The 19,833-nt window shown below is 38.6% G+C and overlaps 1 protein-coding gene across 4 annotated transcripts in view; it reads left to right on the forward strand.

Annotated features, from left to right (window-relative positions):
- Window positions 1–19,833, forward strand: part of LOC146432426 (transcription initiation factor TFIID subunit 4-like) — a 146,505-nt gene that overhangs the window by 13,505 nt on the left and 113,167 nt on the right. For 3 of the 4 annotated variants that reach the window (XR_014854591.1, XM_085072067.1, XM_085072064.1), the window contains exons 3-7: window positions 4,807–4,938; window positions 5,646–5,873; window positions 6,744–6,866; window positions 8,503–8,592; window positions 10,378–10,635. Coding sequence is in view for 3 of the 4 variants with exons in the window: in XM_085072067.1 (XP_084928193.1) it covers window positions 4,807–4,938; window positions 5,646–5,873; window positions 6,744–6,866; window positions 8,503–8,592; window positions 10,378–10,635 (831 nt within the window). In the remaining variant the exon portion in view is untranslated. The remainder of the gene's footprint in view (window positions 1–4,806; window positions 4,939–5,645; window positions 5,874–6,743; window positions 6,867–8,502; window positions 8,593–10,377; window positions 10,636–19,833) is intronic. The other variant, XM_085072065.1, reaches the window with a different exon arrangement.

Genomic DNA, 19,833 nt, shown 5'->3' on the forward strand with positions numbered 1-19,833 from the left:
AGCCTCGCCATCCCTGCCCTCCCCAGCTGGATGAGGATTGAAAATGTAAGGAAAGGCTCATGAGTCACGAAAAGGGCAGGGAGAGATGAGAGATCCCTTACTGGTTACTGACACAGCAAAACAGTCTCGACTGGGGGGAATTAATTTATTACAGATCAAATCAGAGTAGGATAATGAGAAATAAAAACTAAATCTTAAAGCATTTTTTCCTCACCCCTCCTTTCTTCCTGGGCTTAACTTTATTCCCAGCTTCTCTGTCTCCTCCCCTGAGGGGTGCAGGAGGCTGGGGAATGGGGGCTGTGCTCAGCTCATCCCAGGTTGTTCCTGCTGCTCCTTCCTGCTCAGGACTCCTCACACTCTTCCCGTGCTCTCGTGTAGAAGAATGGGAGCTGCTCTAGTGTAGGATCCCTGCCACAGGAGGGGAGACAGTGAACTCCATGAACCTCTCCAGCCTGAGAGCTTCCTGTGGGCTGCAGTCCTTCATCAGCTGCTCCAGCCTGGATCCCTTGCCATGGGGTGCAGTCAGTCCTTCAGGAGCTGCTCCAGCCTGGATCCCTGTGGGGTCACAGGTCCTGCCAGCAAACCTGTTCCAGCATGGGCTCCTCTCTCCACAAGGCCACAGGTCCTGCCAGGAGCTGCTCCAGTGTGGAGTTCCCTGGGGTCACAGCCCCCTTCAGGCCCCCCTGCTCCAGTGTGGGGCCCTCCAGGGGCTGCAGGGGGATCTCTGATCCACCCAGGACCCCCATGGGCTGCAGGAGCACAGCTGCCTCTGCATGGGCTGCACCCCAGGCTCAGGGCAATCTCAGCTCCAGCCCCTGGAGCAGCTGCTGCTCCTCCTGCCCTGCGCTGGGGGTCTGCAGAGCTGCTCCTCCCACCCAGCTGCAATTCCATGGGGATTTTCTCCCCCTTCCTAAACGTTCCCCAGAGGTGCTGCCACTGTCACTGATGGGCACAGCCTTGGCCAGGCTGGGTCAATCCTGGAACCAGCTGGAATTGGCTCTGCTGGACACCAGAGAAGCTTCTGGCAGCTTCTCACAGATGCCACCCCACCACCAAAACCTGGCCACGCCACTCCAGTACAGGTGAGCTCCCAGATTTGACCTTTAGCTTATGCTTCTGCCAGTGTCTGCAATCCCACTTGAGTTTTTTCTTTGTTAAACACTGTTTTTGATTGCTTGAAGCATCTCAGATGGCATCTTAGCATGGCCTATTGTGTTTATAAGAAGTCTTCCTGATTAATGATTAGAAATAAAATTGAATTTTATTTCAGGTTTTGCAAATTTAAATCTAAGCTTAAAGATCTCATTGAAATTGAGTTTTGCATAACACTTAGTAAAGCCATGTATTGGAAGATGTCAAGAGGTGGCACCATGTGTATCATGAGAAACTTGGCCCTGCTTTTGTATTAGTGTTTGTTCAAATGCTGTTGGGGTGTTTTCTTCCTTTTGTGGTTGAGAGTGGCCAAGTTTATTGACAGGAATGATCATGAAAAATATATGGAACTTACTTGTTAGAAGTGAGCTCTCCTGCCCTGTAGAGCAGAGCCTGTGCTGCTGGTACCTGGAGTGTTGGTCAGTAGATGGTTCTATAATACAAAATACAAGTGGATCACAAACCTGTTCCCAAGGATTTACATACTAACCTGTGGCAGTTTAAGTTGTCTTCATTTGATAAAGTTGTGAATATGCAGTGCAGTCCCTAAAACTGATACAGTCCTGCCTTGGCAGTGACAAATAATCCTTGATACTTTGACTGCCTTCTCCATGTTCAAGTGACTTGCTTTTTCAAATGCAGCCTTGTGCATTCTTTGAAGTACTGAGGCAGCTTGTTTGTGCACAGCAGGTACAATGGATTCTCTCCCAAGCTTTGCCTCTCTGTTCATTTGCCCAGAACTTCTGGGGAGACAGAAAGTGGAGATGTTATTTAGGGAGTGAATTTACGGGACACAGAGTATTTCTTCCCTGTGAACAATATGCTCTGACAGCCTGTGTGGAAGTGGCTTACTGCACCCTGAAATTGGAGTTGCTTGTGTTACCTGTGTGACTTGGGCAGGCAGAAAAAACCTTGGGACGCCCCCAGGCTGTTCCTTCTGAAATCCTCCTTTCCTTGGTAGCCTTGTGCTCTGTGTTTCTGACCAGTGTGGACAGAGCCAGCTCAGGTCTGTGCATGTACATCCTCCAGTGTCCCCATGGACATCAGTAGCAGGTTAGTTACTGTGTTTATTCTTGGTTTAGTTCCCTGCCTGTTAATGTCTGAGTACAGGGCAAAAGTCTCTTTAAGGTTGCTTCTGTGTATTTAGGGAATGTAAAAACATCTGATTTATCTAATAAAAAATAGTTACATTTGAAATTGTATTTCTTTTTAACTCTCCTGGTAATTTCAGTATTTAACAGCATCATGCCAAACCGCAGCAGTTTTTTCTTACGGAACATGATAAATTCTTTTAGCTTCTTCCAGTAGGAACTTGACGCATTGGGTTATGATTTTTTAAAAAATAATGTTGATAATTTTTGTTTTCTTTTTGACGTATTTCTCATGAGATCTGTTTACAAGTTTTCTTTCATAGAAAACACAGCTTTTTGTTTCTAAATAATTTTTACCAGTTCTTGAAGTGTTTGTGTTGGGAATCCTTAGAGTATCTTCTGGCAACTTGCAGCTGTTGTTTGAAGATCATTTGTTATGTTTTCATCCCCTCATTTCATACTTACCTTTTTAACCCTTCTGAGTTTTGGAACCACATTAATAAACTATTGCATTACCTTGTGTATAGTTCTCTGGTGGTGAGGTTTCTTCTTCATATCCAACGTTAGTAGATTTTACTGCCATTTTCTAACAAAGGCTTTTGTTGCTACTGATTTTTAAAACCAAGGGTGAATTTAATCTTCAGAGTTCACAGTTTGTTGCTGTGGTCTGGCACATTGGAACACATTCTTAGTTGAATGATATAATGGTAGTGAAAATTTTTTACTTATGTGTAGTTTTATTTTCAAGTATGTTCCTGTGGTGAATCATGAGCATTTATTAGCTGAGAAGAATTCTCTAGCTTGAAGTCTTGCTATGTATTTGTGGATTTCTGGCTGCAGATCTTGCCTGGCACCAAGTAGGTGCCAGAAGTGCCCCTGGTTTTCTGCTTGTTTCCTAAATCCTCACCTCTGGAAGCACAGACTGATAAGGGGGCAGATATCACAGGCATGCTGCGTTTTTAGGCTGGAAACTGATTATAAGCAAGTGAACAAGATACGCAATATTTATGTTTTAAATGCAAATACTCATCAGGTAGATATAATTTCATTCAACCAGTGTTTTAAAATAAAACAATTGGTCATTTTTATAATGGAGAAAAGAGGTGTAGGGTATTTAAAACAGAAAAAGCTTATATGGTCCTTCTTCCAAAAAACCAGACAATTCTGCCTCTTCGTGATGATACTGTTTATTGTCTTTAGGCTGTCTCAGGATGGAAGGCATCCCTAGTCAAGATTTTAAAAATCTTGAAAGCCATACTAACAAAAAAAGGGGTTTGTTCAGATGTCAGGTAGATTTATTTGATTTGTTTTCTTTCCTCCTTTTTTTTCCCCAAGTACAGAAGATTGATATCCAGTAGATGATGTTGCTGGACTGATTTGTAAGAAGTGCTTGGGGCTTTGAATGCCTGCCTGGGCTTCTGTTCCTTTTAGAGATATCTTAGAGTACACTGGATGTTCTTTGAAGAAGTATTTTATGTAGGTTTAAAAGACAATGTAAGAATCCAAAATAAGCAGTTCTTTATAAAAATACTAATTTTAGAGAGATAGAAATTAAAATGTAAATAAAGGAAAACTAGTTTTATCATGTGAGAAGCAATATCAGCCATGATTTATTACTCCATCCACTTAGAAAATTTGTCTTTCCCAAGTATGTGAATGCAAATATTAATAAATGCAAGTTGTAAGACACAGTGTGGCCTTCATTTTTAGTAGTGAATGGTTCTCAGTTTGTCATCGTTGCCATATTGTGTGATATATTTCTTTTATGATAGTATTTACATTCCTGCAAAATTAAATAACAGCTTTGCTGGAAACAGTTTTTAATTCCTAAATCTCGTCCTTTTGTATGATGGCAAGAGATTTCAGTCCTGCAGTGAGAGTAAATCACAAAATAAGTAACGTGTTTGCTGAATGAGAGAAATTTCCTGAGCTGTCGGATGTGCTACTGACTGAAAGGCTGTAGGCCAGTTATTTTCCTTTGTCTGCACTTCACATTGCAGTTGCTGTCTGCAGAGGTACAGAGCGGGTGTTCTATGGCAAAGGTTCTCCCCATGCTTAGATTTCACTTCTGTGCAAGTTAGTTTCTGTGTAATTCAGTCTGAAATGATCCTAAGAATATTTTTCTGCCTTCTAAATTTTCTGTTCATATTAATTTTCATAAAGAAAAAGCTCTAGAACAGGCCAGTGAATATCAAGAGGACCAGTATGTGTCACTGGCAGTGATAAATTCAAATATTGATGAATACTGACACATAACTATTACAGCTGAATTAATGCATCAAGGTAACGTCATTTTTTTTGCAGGTCACATTTGTTTTTTCTAACCTTTTCCATATAGCTGTATGAATAATAACCTTTAGCAGAAATATTGCAAGTCTGTCATGGAACATGAGAACCCTAATTTTCACAGTATTTGTGAATATATATATATTTAGGAGCACATTACTAGGTGTGATTTTTTTTTTTTCACTATTAACGATTATTCTTGTAATCACTATTGTTAAAAAGCCTTGGAGATCAAGTTACTAAGGAAGAAAAGAAATGCTTGTTTTTCCTTTATTAGCAGCCAACGTCCGTGGCCACGTCCAGCGTCCGCCTGGGGCTCCCTGTGCAGAGCAAGGTGGTGCCATCGACAGCAGCGCCCGTCAGTGCCGCGGCCACGCTGCCAGGAGGGGCTGTGCTGGCACACAGCACGGTGAGCCTGGGCTGGGGAAACAGCGCTTGTGCTTGGTGTGTGGCCAGGGACTCCAGTGCTAGGACAAGGAGGAAAGGCTTCAGACTCAGAGGGGAGATTTAGGTCAGATACATGGAAGCAATTGTTCCCTGGCAGGGTGGGCAGGCCCTGGCACAGGGTGCCCAGAGAAGCTGTGGCTGCCCCTGGATCCCTGGCAGTGTTCAAGGCCAGCTTGGACATTGGGGCTTGGAGCAACCTGGGATAGTGGAAGGTGTCCCTGCCCATGGCAGGGGATGGAACTGGATGAGATTTAAGGTCCCTTCCAACCCCAACCATTCTATGATTTTATGATTTGCATGGTTTTTTGAAAGTGAATTTTAGTGCTCATATCTTTTATTGCAAATGTAGTCCCAGAAATTAGTGATGAATGTGGAGTCAGACTGTGTTATGTAGGTGATGAGTGACAGCCTAGATCTTACTTTCTACTGTTTCCTAGATGATACCAAATTTGAGGGTAATTTATTTTCTTTAAAGTAAAAGCTCCAATCAGCTGGAGTGATAAATACTGTTGCAGAAGTAGATGTGCTGTGCTGGTTTTGTCCCTGTTGAGGGCTGTGGTGTATGCTGTGTGTCGCTGGAAACAAGCTTTTCCTTTCAAGAATTTTATGGTTGAATAAAAGAGCTAAAAGAAGATAATTACCTGTTTTTTAAATATAAAATTTTAATAGGTATCAGTAGCTACGACGAGTGCTCAAAATTTGTTCAAGACAACAGTAGCAACTGGAACTTCAGCTTCTCAGCAGCCTGCAGTGATCACTGGTGGACAGAGCCAAGGCTCAGCCCAGCCCCAAGGTCAGCCTCGGCTGCCACTCCCCCCTCACACAGCAGCACAGGTCCCAGCACAGCCCCTGGTCATACCCAGCTCCCCTGTGCCTGGAACTACGGTTGTATCACAGGCAAGTTGGAAAATACTGGAAACATTGTTTTCTTGGTACCTTCTGAACTTCTTGGGTCTATTCAGAAGCAGGAAGAGCTTGTTCTTCATGCAAGCGTGTATCCCCTCATGGAACAAGTACTTGACAAACAGCAGAACCCTTCCCCTGGTTTGATCTAAATGGGATACAAATTCTGAGAGGAAGAACACTGTGGTCAGCTTTCCTCCTCCTGCCACGTGTGTGTCACTGATGAAAAAACTATTCTGTTCCTGTAGACACAACAGTCAGGCCTTCAGTCTATGGACTTCCTTATTTTCTGTTGCTGGGCTTCAAAACTATGGTTACACTGAAGTGTGGCGTTTCTGTTTCTTGGAGCAATTACACTACGTAAAAATAAAGGCTTGTTTTACTACTAATGAAAAAAGGATTAGATGCGATGATGTTTGAAGACTTATTTCTAATTTGATTTTACTGCTGTAGCTACTTTGTACAAAAACATACTAAATCAATAATTTAACAAATTAAGATAGCTTGGGGAATGTTTGTACATTGTGCATTGGGCATCTCAAAGAGGAATGCATCTCCAGCAAATCGTTGTGTTACTCCTCATATTTAAGGTTATTTGTACCGAAGCAGGCTGTAAAAGATAAAATATTTTTCTTTCATTGATTTGTGTTGTTGTTGTTGTTCATGAGCTATGATGTCCAGTTATGTAAAGAAGAGGTCTCAGGTAACAATCAGCAACAGCAAAACAGCTACAGATGTATTTCATATGTTGTGTCTGAATTAGAAAAATTTCATCATTTTCCTTATTTATAGTGGTCAGAGCATGCGTTGATTGTAATGGAAAAATAGCATGGAGCTGAAAATTGTTTTCCTTGGCTTTTGCAGGAAATGCAAGAGAATGTGAAAAAATGCAAAAACTTTTTAGCTACTCTGATAAAACTTGCTTCTCATAATTCACCATCTCCAGAAACGTCGCGCAATGTGAAAGCTCTGGTTCAAGATTTGTTGGTAAATATTTACTTAACTTTTATTTTGTCCATTATCTATTGGGCTTGTTATTTATGGGTGCTGAAAACTATTGCTTTGATATTAACCATTCTTTTGGCTCTGTGAAAGTGAAAGGAGTTGAGCTACCTCTAAATGCAGTATTCTGTATGTTCCATATATTGAAAAATCTGTTAAAGGTAGACTTTCTCCTGGTGTTTGAAAGGGGAAATGCAGCAAGGTGTTTAGTAGGCAGTTGTCAAAGCTACTCTTGTTTTGATGGGTTATATTTTGCTTGTTCCTTTAGTAAAACAGTAAAGTATGGGATTTTTCCTTGAGGATTCATTAAGTTTCTTTTCTGAAATAACAAGAAGCTCTTGTTTTAAGCACAGAACAACTGTAGATACATGCCTTCACAACATGGTTTAGGGTTTCTAGGACTGAAGAAAAAGTATTTTCCTGAGCTGCTGATTTTCAGCTGCTCTGCAGACAGGTGCCCCTGCATGGAGCTTTAGTGACATGGGGATTTCCAGAGGCAAAGCTGTGTTAGAGTCCTTGGACCCAGAAAAGGTAGGACTTGCTGCAGTCTCCAGTGCAACAGGTGTTGCAGTGAATTGTATAAATCAGCTGCAGACAGATATTATTGAGGAGCTGGGAAAATGGTCAAGTGTCTTTAATGAAACATAATATAGTCTGTGAAGAACTTGGATTTAAAAGTAGTTGCTATACATTTCTTTGAATTCATTGCCAGAGAAGCCTGTATATTTTAGACAAACCTAAGACGGTTTTCAAGTGTGAGCCATTCAACAATCACGTTCAGTGGTTCCAGTAAAAACTTGCTTTAACTTTTGCAAATTTGAAAAGAGTAGATAAGTAAGGGTTACTACTTACAGTATTTTAGACAAAGTAATGACACACATATATATTTATTGAAGCTTTGTTTTGGTTTGCTTTTTCTCTTGTTCTGTATCAGTCAGGGAGGTTAGTTAATGTTTTTATTACAACCTGGACTTGTAACTAATGATATTTTAGAAGTATCATAACATACACCCAAGTTAGGGGTTTCTTGAATTAACTACTAAATAAATGACTGATTATTTGTTTAATATAATTGTAAGTGTATATTTTGTGAATATACATACTAATGCATATAGGAGAAAATTTTATATCTACTTATAAGCATGTTTTTTATATACGCCCATGCTTTACCTATACAGTTTTATATATGCACATTCTACAGGTTAAATTATACCATCAAAATTGGGTTTGGAATTATTATAAAGACTGACAAGTCTTATAATAGTTTGTAAGGTTACTTCAACAACCTATTGTTGATTTCTTTTAATTTTAAAAAAGAAATCATTATGTGAATGTTAGCAAGAGAATGGAGTGCCAAAAGAGACTTGAGTGTTTCTGGGGCCTTGTTGTGATTTAAATTGTGCATCTCCAAGGGAATTCTCTGAATTTTGAGTGGCATGTTACACGTTTGAATTAATGCTTGACAGAAGGATCTTAGAGAGGAGTTAAGGGATTTCAGCTCTGAAAGGCCTTGATAAGGCAGCCTATTTAGGTAGAGAGGTATGTGTATATATTAGCTGGTAAAGAGGCAACCAAACAACTGAACTGAGTTGTTGATGCTTTTTTTTTCATCACCCTGAAGGATGCAAAGATTGATCCAGAAGAATTTACAGGCCGCCTTCAAACAGAACTCAAATCATCTCCTCAGCCATATCTTGTACCTTTCCTTAAGGTGAGTATTGTTTGGATAAATTTATAACAGTGCAAATTTCATTACACTGAGTCTTAGAATATCCTTTTAAAATGGTATTATCTTCACTGGTCCAGAGCAGAACTACTCTTCTCTTCTAAATGTTCCCCATTTCTGCCAAGATTTCCTTGGCTGGAAGTCCTGTGCAGGCCAGGCAGGTGCTGCGCGCAGCTTGTGTGGCCCTGGGCTGCTCCAACAGCCTGGGACAGTGGTGAGAAATAGGGATTTCCTATGAGAGGGAGACTTCGTGTGTTTGGGACCTTGGCTGAGTTTAAGAAAAAGGCATTTGTCGTCCAGAGCTGATCTGGAGTTCACAGCTCGATCTAGAATGCTGCAGTAATTAGATTAAAAAAATAAACAATTACTCCCTGGTTTGGAAACTATCCATTGTCTATTCTGTTGTGAGCCTTTACTTTTATAATAAATACACTTTCCTGTGGTAATAGGTAATTTTTTGTGAAGAATGAAAACATTCTCATTTCAAAGAGTCCTAAGTTATTTCTATGGAATGCTTCAAGTAATTTAATAAGCTGTTTCCATATTGTTTTTCTAATCTATGTTTGGGTCATTGATAACTTTCAATCCACATGTAGCACTGATTGTGAAAAGCTGAACTGGATACAGGTGTTGATTAGATAATCCAGCTTGTAATCTGGAACTAATCAACAGTAGAATTTCTGATTGGATACAAGATAGATGTATTGTTGGATCCTAAGTCAGTATATGTGGGGGTAAATTTAACTTTTAATTGGTTCTGTAAATTAGCTACAATAGCTTCCATATGCAGGATTGTATACAAACATACGAAGGGTGTTTATGTCCCAACAAAACCATAGATATGATTTTAGAAGCATTTTTGGTCTAGTTCAAAACGTCTGTTTAGGGCAGATTTCCTTTCTCTTCTCTTTCTGTGACTTTCCTTCAGAATTTTCTGCTTCTGTTTTTTCAAATTATCATGAGCTCTTGTTTGTGGCTTTTACTACAGTCACTTTTAGCATCCTGATAAGTTTTGATTTATTTTCATTCTTTGAAGTCCTTTCTGGACAACAGGCATTAAGTTTTTAAATCAATATTAGAAGTTTAGAAGGAGCTGTAGCTTGGACTAAACACTGTTGCATTCTACAGCTGCCTGGGGGAGCACTTCAAAAGAACACTTCTGCAACTTAAAAAGTAAAAAATTTGTTCACGAAGGTACAGTACAGCCTTTTAGAAGTACTTTTTTGTTAAAGTAGTGTGAACGTGGAACATGCAATAGTACACTTTTCTAATCCAGTCACAATACATTACTTCAGAACTAATACAATAAGCAATTACTGCTGTAGGGCATTGACAGTGAAATCATCTGGCTCACACTGGAGATGTGTCAGGAGGAGTAAATTGGTGCAGCTTGCTGCTTCTGGCATGCAGTGGGAATAGGGTTGTTTTATGGCTCTGCCTTTCCTGCTTCCATTTCTTGCTCTTCCAAAGACCTAAGATACAAGTTCTAGATAGTCTCAAGAAGAAGAGTGTTATGTTCTACTGCTACAGTGGAATTATAAGGGCTCATGAAAATCTATGTGGTTGCTAAATCCAAATTGAAAGCTTATTAAAAATGTAAACTGAACTTTCTCTTACAAACTGTGTTCTATCTTACTTCTATTTGATGAATAGGCAGTTAGTAAAATTGGAAAAAATTTGCATTCTTTTAATTATGTTTACAGCAAATTTCAAAATATTTTTTGCCAATCCGCTAAGTTTGACATTTCATAAACTTTCTTCTGTTTTTAGAAAAGTCTACCTGCACTGAGACAATCTTTACTGAATAGTCAACATTTGGTTTTGCAAGGACAGCCGTCTCAGCAGTCACTCCAACAAACCAAGCTCTCACAAGTTATACCTCAATCTGCCTCGGGAAGCATTTCCTCTGTTGTCACGACGCAGACAATAGGAATAAGGCAACCAAACAACATTTGCACAGTCTCTGTATCAAATACAGTGCAGCCTCCTCAGGTTAAGGTGGTACAGTCAAATCAGAGTTCTCAACTGGTAGGTACTGTAGTATAAAAGAGAATTCCTTAATTAACTATATAGCAGTTTTCAGTGTCACTTTTATTGCAGCTTGTTTGGGAAAGTTCTTTTTTGTTTGTATCATATTCTGTGATATGTAGCAGTACCTCATTTTCTGTCATTTCCCATGTGTGCTCAACCATTGCTTTAGATAAGATTATTAACATAAATTCAAGGAAGTGCACTCTTGGCTTTTTTGTCTGCAGTACAGTGATTGTTGTGTGAGCAGAGTGGAATTTGAGGGAGTTATAAATGTAGAACAGAAAGCTTTCCAAGATTTACAGGCAGGAGTATAATGTTGAGTATGTTGTTAGATATGCTGCTTTGCTTAGATTAGTCTGCATTAAAATTAACTCATTTTAAACTCTTCTAAACGTAGTTATAAAATCTTGGAGAAGAAGAACTGTGCTGTTTGAAAATAATGCCATTCTCTGTTACACACTGAACTGTATCTTTGTTGTGCATAATGAACTATTATGTGCTTAGATTCATTAATTTCAAAGGCACTGTTAGTAAGACAACTGTACAGCTAGGTAGTCACTGAGGGCATGGTGAATTTATCCTGCTTTTACCCAGGATCTTGTGTGCGTGTTTGCACTTGTAATTAAGATGTTAAGGATTCTTACAAGGCCTTGAGTTTATACAGGCGTTACCTGTGAGAGTTTCCTTGTGTGTGGTTTCAGTGTATGTGTGAGTGAAGTGCTTCACTTAGGTTTCAATTTCACTTACTTTCACTTAGGTCCCAGAACGTGTATCAAGTTGGTAACAATTTATATTATCAAGGTTGAGAAATGCATATGTGATAATGTAAAACATAACAGTGATCTATCCTTGAGTTTATAGGCTCTATAAAGCATATAAATAATTTGTAACGTTTGTAGAGAGAGAATATTTCTTTTGCTTTGATTTAAAAGTGGCAGTGCACAGTCTGAAAATACTTGAGCTGTGTCTTGAACCTTACAAATACTTTCTAGTGGTTAAATGACTAACTTTAAAATGAAATTAATATAATTTTATAATCCTTTATTGCGCGTAGTTTTAATGTGTAAGAACATCTTGGATGCTAAGATTTGACTTTGACTGTTGTAATACACACAAGACAGTTGGATGTTTTTCACTTTAATTCAGCTGCTTCAATGCAAGTCCAGTCACTTGCATTCTTTCTTTTTCTGAGATCGCTTCTCCCCACCCTGTCTGGATTATTGTATTAATTAGAAAAGTGTTCCTCACACTTTTTTTGACAGCTCTTTGATTTGTCCTTATTTCATGACTGAATGGACAATAGCTTTGGCTCTTGCAAGTAGAAGAGCAGGAACTGCTGGATAATTACAGGCAGTAGGCATAAAAATTACTCCCTGTCCCAGGGTAAGCAAATTTCTGCCAGCAGCTGACAGAGTACTTACAAGTAGAGATGTCCATGGCCAGTAAGCCTGACCTTATCTCATGCCACAATCTTAAAACTAACCTACTTGCCATGTAACATAGCTTTTTCCAGTATTGTGCAGCCCACCTTAAGTGCTCCTGTGCCCACTAGGGAGGTTACACTGCATCTTTTGAGAAACACTGACGTAGGACAGAAATGGGTAAGACCACAGGAATTCTTACTCTTTACAATTTTAGTTCTGGTGGATTATTTTCTGATTGGGATGAAGCCAGATTTCTGGGAGAGCCACATTCTGTCTCATGTCAATGGATACCCAAAGCAAGCAGTCGTGACATTAACCTGAGTGGAGATTAACGATGTGAAGAGCTTTTTTGGCATACCTGTGTCATAGGAGGACCTGAAAACTGCTCAAGTAACACTCTGGAGATTGATTTGATGGGCAAAAAAAGTTGGTTTTCTGTCTGTAAGGAGGTCACAGGTTTAGGGCTGAATTTTCATTTACTGGGTACATGAAATGACTGCTGCATTTTCAGAAGGTCACAAACTGTGCAGAACAAAACTATGCTTAACACTACTACTTTTCTGGAAAACACATAGGGAGAAGATATTAAAAATCATAATTTACAGGCTTTAATGTAAAACTGTCTTTTCATATTTGCATTAAATTTGTCATTAGTTAATAGAATCAAACCTTACATTAACCAGGTGTTTAATTACCCACAGAATAGTTCTATACAGACAAAAGCAGCATCAGACAGCAAGAGATGCTGCATCAAAAAATCTGAGCACTGCAACTATCAACTCAGGTGCCAAGCAGACAACGCAGCAGCAGCTCCGTATCACCCCAGTAATTGCTCCTAAGTATTGATTTTTTTTTTTTTTTTTTTTTGTTGTTGTTGTTGTTGTTGTGACAGTGATCACACTGTCACAGCTCCCAGTGCTCCCCGAAATCAGAGCACAGAAAGAGCTGCTGGCCATCTTGCCTTGGACTTGTCCAGAAGAGGAAGATTGCAGCTGGCTTGCCTGAGGGTGGCCAGCACTGATGGAGGAACTGGCTGAGCTCCAGGTTTTCCAAGCCTGAAGCTCATTGGAGAGAGTTCCAGCTGGCTTTGCAAACTGTCCAGCTGCAGAAGGGCAAGCCTGTTTTAGAATATAGATCTTTTCATACCAGCCAGTTTATGGTAGTCCAGTTTCTCTTAAAATGTGGAGGGTCTGTTAGCTGTTCCTTCCTTTGAGTTTTCTGGTTCTCAAAGGTGTCAGCTGTGGTGATGCTTTCTCCAGTTATATTGAGGTATCTTGCAACATGAAAATCCTGTCAGCATGCAGCATAGCTTACACAAAGGCTTTGAAATGTACAGTCTTAGTGGAGATGAAAGAGGAGACCTTTTCTTACCCGTTTTGTAAAGTACTGGGATCATGTTCCAAACTACGAAAAACAGTGCTTTATAAAGCTAGATTGTGCCACTTCTAGGCAGAGAAAAGGGGAATAATCTTAGCCTAATATTTTATTGATGAGACCCTAATGAGATAAGCTGGGAATCAATTTTTTAAATTGTTTTAAGTGCAATGTTCAAAGTTTGTCTAAATTGCCATTCTTAGAGTCCATGTGGTTTGTGTTGCCTTATATATGCAGACATTGTCTCTCTTGTTTTGGGTGTTAGAGCAAATAAAATTTGTACGAATAAGAGAGATGTTCTTTGTTAAATGTGTTGAGGTTCTAAGTAGATTGAGTAACAAAGGTGGATTAGCACTTTATGTATTGTGTTGGCACTGACTGCTTCATGAGGAAAAAGTACTGGAGGGTAAAACCAAGTATTAAATTTGAATGATAAAAAAACTCAGCAAGAAAATCAGTGATCCATCTTAATTAAAACAAATTTAATTATATACAAAACTGTATAAAGATTCATGGAGGTCTAGGATTAGGAGGGATGTATAGAAATACATCTGCACTGTTATTGCTGCACTAATTGGGCACAGTGTCCAGAGGGTAGACTGCCATATTCTAAGATATATTAGAAGACGATTTGCTCAAACATTCACTGACACTGTCCATGGAGTGTCACAGTGGTTGGAGTGTCTCAGAAGCTGAAATAGAGTAATGGAATTTGGAAAAGAAGATACCATAGCAGAATAAGAACTATGTTATATGGGGATGTTCTGCTTGGCTTTTTAATTCTCTGCTGAAGCTTTTTCTGGCATCACTTTTCTGTTCATGAATGATTGTAATTTGTACACATTTTAGGGAAATTTTAGGAAATCATTTTCTTTTTGTCTTGTCTGTGAGGCAACTTAGAAATGGAAGAGTAATAGATGTCTGTTTGGATGGAAGGAGTGTTTTCTATTAATGAACTAATAAAGATTTAGCCACTGACTTGGTATTTGGTGTGCAATAAAATTTAAATAAAAATGGCTGTTGAGTAGTAGATGTCTGGGATCCATTAACAGGAACAAAGCCTGTACTTGACAAATTGTATGCCTATTTGAAACACAGCGTAGTGGTTTTCTGAGTTGTTATCATGGACTTTATTTTCAGAATTTTGTGGGCTGTACCTTCATATAAGGAGAATATTGTCACTGATTGCTGTTTGGAAACCAATAACAAAAGGCCAGGCTTAAAAGGAAAGAGTCAGAGGAAAGCTTAAGAGAATTGTACAGATGTAACTTGGTCAAACACTGATTGAAAGGGAGAATAAAAGACCATTATTTTGGAGCAGACCAAGATGGTATAAATATGAATAACAGGATATAATTAAATGAAGTAGGATTTAGGTAGGATATGAAGGAATATATCCATAAAAGAGAGTATTAGATGGTAGATCAGGCTCCTGAAGACAGTGATGAAAAGGCCATAATTGAAAACACCCAAAAATAGACTATTTGACCATTGTAGGGAGACTTGTATAATAAATTGAGGAGCAGGGGGGACAAGTGATCTCATGGCTTCTGTTTTATTTTTCTTCATTGCTTTGTTGAAAACCTATAGTCAATGGAGTAATATTGTTGTCATATTAAAATTAAAATTTATGTGCTGAGTTTTAAAAAAGTCAATTTGTTTTATCTGGGAGGAAAAATAATTACTTATGCAGATTTTGAGGCGTCATTGAAAGAGTGTAGCTGCTTCTAATACAGTATGGTAAGCAATGGTAAATATGAATTCTAGGCCCATGAAAGCATGAACATTGTAAGTTAATGCTGCCAGATTACATGATAGCTGAGGTTTGATATGACATTTATCTTCAGGAGTGAGTAGACTGATAAATCACAAGTGGCATAGCCACAAGTGAGTTAGCAAGTGTTTACTCATGAGTGAAGATAAATGTCATATCAGACCACAGCCATTCTGAATTTTGTATGTTTGAGTGTCTTGTTTCTTCCTTCCACAATATTTTTTTTCAAACTTATTTGAGAGAAAAAAATGCTTGGTAAAGGTTATATTTTTCAAATTTATTTTTATTTTTCATTCTTTGCAGAAGCTCTTGTTTACTGTGTTTTTCTTTATTGTGGTATTTAGGTTTAGGCTTTTGATTCAGATGCTTTTGTTGCAAAGGGTGATTTATGTGAAATGAGCCAGGCTGGTTTTGCAGCCCTTGTCAACTAAAAGGGAAACAAGTAGGATGGAACCTCGTGCAGCTGCACTGGTCCAGGAGACCTGCAAAATCCTTTTTCCTCAGAAAATTGAGCAAAGAGTTCTAACCTAAATGTCCTAAAGGAATTTTTCTTTTAATGGTTTGTGGATAGTGGCTTTTATTTCATTTTGTATCCCTTGTGTAGGCATGAGAAAGACTGATAACTTCTGTTCTCTTTCTGCTTCTGTACGTTTTATGTGCTTTGGCTGGATTCTTTCTCAGTCTGTATTTGTTGGTTAATTGTGTTGTTAATTACTAGTCTGTGTTCACATCTGTAATTTGTTCTCTGTCCTGCAATAACTTACACAATATAAGATTCACACTTGTCATGGAATGATCATCACCTATTGGCTTGAGATTAGGACCAGAGAGAACCATTACTTTATTCTCACAGAGTTATCTAATCTACGCTTTTTGAAGAAAACCCTTAGAAAAAGAAAATAATATTTCAGGTGTCACCTCTTTGTTATTCTTGTTTTCAGTAGCGTGATTGTTATGTATCCTTTTTTTGTCTTCATGAGTCTGCTGCCATATGGAAGCACCTTTGTATAAATATCCTTTTTTTCACCTGTGAAAATAAGGTCAACTTTAGCAAAGCAACTTTAGAGTGGTGTCTGCAGTGTTCAGGAGGTCAGAGAAGGAACTGGTCTGGGAGAGCAGACAAATGGTGAATCAGTCAGTGTGAAGAGAGAGATGACAAGGGGAGAAGTGCAAAGATGAAAAGAGAGGGAGAATACTTTCTATTGTGAGAAATGTCTTACTTTGCAGAAAAATGTTATTTTATAGAAGAAAAATGGAGATAACTGTGCACGCATTGCACTTGAAGAAGCAGTGCCACGACTTTGCTACTTAAGTGTGTTCCTTGAAGAGCTCCAAAGTACAGCAATCGAAGACATGATTCTTCAACTTTTGACAGATAAATTGAAGAGGAGTAACTGGTATATGACAGTAGTTGCTATCTCAACACTGTCTTGATCATAATTTTGTTTGGTAATCTTGCCATTTTCTAAACTCTCTCAAATCCAGGCAATGACTAAATCACATTCCACCCTTTGTATTTTCTGTGCCTTTATTCTGTTGTTGTGCTTGCTGTCTTCAGAGTTGGAAGTAATGAAAATGCTTCCCTTTTTAGTGGAGGGGGAATGATGAACAGTTTCTGTAAGCTTTGAATACTTTAATATTCTCTCTTGTTACCTTCTGTGACTCAGCACTTCTGTAAAATCTGTGATGATGTGTTTATGGACATAATGGTAAAAGGTTGGAAAGGACTTCTGGAGGTGTCTTGTCCAGCCTCCTGCTTACAGGTTAGGATGTCTCCCAGGTGAACAGTCACGTTTTGAGTGTCTTCGGGAGGAAATTACGCAGCCACTCTGGGCAAGCTGTTCCAGAGCTTGCCCACCCTCATGGTAATTTTTTTTCTTAAATTACATTGGAATTTCCTATGTTCCAGCTCGTGTCTTTTGTGTTATATCCTTCTGCTCTGCATACCTGGGAGAGTCTGGCTCTGTCTTCTCTTCATCTTCCCAAAGGTTGTTGCAAACAGCACTAAGATCTCCCCTTTTCTAAAGGCTGAAGTAATGTCCCTGATAACCTTAGTGTCCTACAACATCCACTTTTTTATCTGCTCTTAGTCTGGGATAGGGCTTGTGAACTGATCAGTGGCATTTAGCTTTGATTGTGAATATAGATAGATTGCATTACATGGGGTACACTTGCTGTGTACATTTTCAGTCTGTTAGAAATATGAAAGAATTTAAGTTAATCATCTCCCAGCCTAACTTGCTAGTACACTTGTTCATTGTCTACAAATTCCAGGCCAAGCTAAGGACTTAATAGTAATGTTTATGATGTTGGGAGAATAGGCAAGAAGATTAGAACAGTTTTAATTACCTTAATTGATGAAGTGTGATTTAGATAGTTTATAAATTTTAATGCAGGATCCTTTGATTCATTGGTTTTTACTATGTCTGTCATTTGTCTGCAAAGCAGTTACATACTGTATTTCAGAAACTAATTGCTAATGTTAATTCCTTAATGACCTCCAGGTCTGGAGATTGAATCTGTGTTGAAACATTTCTTAAAACTCCAGTATAGATACTGGGATTTAGTGTAAAATGCTACTCTGAGGTGTGGTGCAGTTGTTCCTTTGAGAGAGTGTGTGCTTGTTGCTGTATGGAGTTTAAGATAAAGATTTTGGTCTCTTCCCCTTGAAAAAGTTTGTTTCTCAATAATTTTCTATGCTTTCAGCACTTGTACATACACTGAAGTCCTAGTACAGTACTTGCCAAAAGACAGTTTTTTGAATGTATTGTACAGTAAAGAAAGCATTTCTATTTCTTACGTCATCTTAAATAGTGAAATATTATTCTGTCTTTAATGGTTTTAGTGGCTCATTATGTAGGGTATTCATATGAAAATATTAATCAAGGTGAAACAGAACTTGGTTCTGAACTGTAGAAGTTGCTTCACTGAGAGAAAAACTATTTAATTGCAGAAGATTACTGTAATACCAGATAGTAATTGTGTCCACAGTCCCACACATCTTTATGGCCTGGCTTCCAGCCCGTTAAGGTACAGCAGCTTTTCTTCACTATTCTCTGAAATCTTACCAATAAATTATTGTAAGAGTGGCAACATTCTCTTTCTTTTCCTACCAATGTAGGGTTTTTTTTTCACGTGGACTATTCCGTCTTTTTACCAAACCCACACTTGTACATGTTTTTAAGCATGGTAGCTACTTTATTCTTCCTCCTCTGAATGTGACTATTCACTCACAGTCTTGACCAAGTAAATTTATATCCATTTGCTTCATTTCTGTGCTTAGTGCAAATGCTCCATTTTCCTTCAGTGTCCATATTGAAGCTGAATCCTTAATCTTTTATCCCTTTTCTCTTTCTTCAATGTGGTTATTGCTAATACTTCTACATCCACAGGTTTATTTCAACTTTTCAACTCTCTGTATTTTAGGATGTACAAAATGCAGTTCAGAATGGCCTTCTGTTTTTGGTTTTTTTTTTCCAGAATACATCACAGGTCCCTCATTACTCTTTTCTTGTTTGTAGTTTTCACCTATCTCCCTTCCAGTTTTGGAGCCCTGGTTCCTGCCAATGGAACAGTTTCCTCCTTGCTCATTCTCTACTTTTGCGTCTGATTTGCAGATGCAGATTCTCCGTTCCTTTTCTCCGTAGGTTGCTTTGCAGTCAGAGATGTGGCCATTTGTTGTCCAGCTAAATGAAATGGTTTTCGATGTTCTTTTTGTGAGATGTGCTGGGTGGTGTTGCCTTCCAGGAGGGAATGCTGCATCCCATGGGGGAGATGCAGGGCTCAGAAGCAGCAGACACATCATGCAGGGGGAGGAACAGTTGTGACTGTGGGGAGTTCTGGAGTTGCCATGCCTGAGTTGTGGTTGTAATCTTAGTCATAGCTATTTGCCAGTGTTTTATTTTCAAAGATTATCTGTGGATTTTTTTTTTTACAGCTCTGCAGCATCCACACATCTTTCTGAATCTTCTTTTCATTACGTCTCTGCCTACCTTGTCCCTGCTCATATGAATGTACATTTTGCTGTTGACTAAACATGACCCTCTCACATGTTTTCTTTTTGATTTGATTTGTTTATGGGTCAAATTTTGAGTTTCTAACCCCAGTTTAGTTTTGGGGAAGGACTTCAGAACTTGAATTAGTAGTAAGTAAAACCTTGAGAAATCCAATTAATATTTAAAAGATTCATAGTATATGATCACCACAAAACCTGGTTTTCTTTCTTATGTATATCTGACTTTGGAACACATAATATTTTAGAATTTAGTTTTAGTATGTTTTCTTTAAAAAGCGTAGATATTTACTGCAAGCCTAATGTTTGTCGGTGGATACCACTGCAATTATTGCAGCATTTTCTTCTATGAAACTGCTTTCCTCCTAGTAAAATTTCTGAAGACAAAAGTCTAAATTTTAATAACTTTTTGACTTTGAAATATATTTTTAATGAAGGTTGTGACATATGACTTCTGTGTCGTATATGATTTGATTTTTTTTATTTTTTAAGCATGATGGTAAAATGGGTATATACACACACACAACCACATGCATTACATGAATATGACTTTTGTCACCAGCTGGTTGTGCTTTCAGAGATCCACGTGCTTATCTTGGTAATAACAGGTA

This window comes from Lichenostomus cassidix, chromosome 11, assembly GCF_008360975.1.
Source record: "Lichenostomus cassidix isolate B80296 chromosome 11, HeHo_3.0, whole genome shotgun sequence".
NCBI lineage: Eukaryota > Metazoa > Chordata > Aves > Passeriformes > Meliphagidae > Lichenostomus > Lichenostomus cassidix.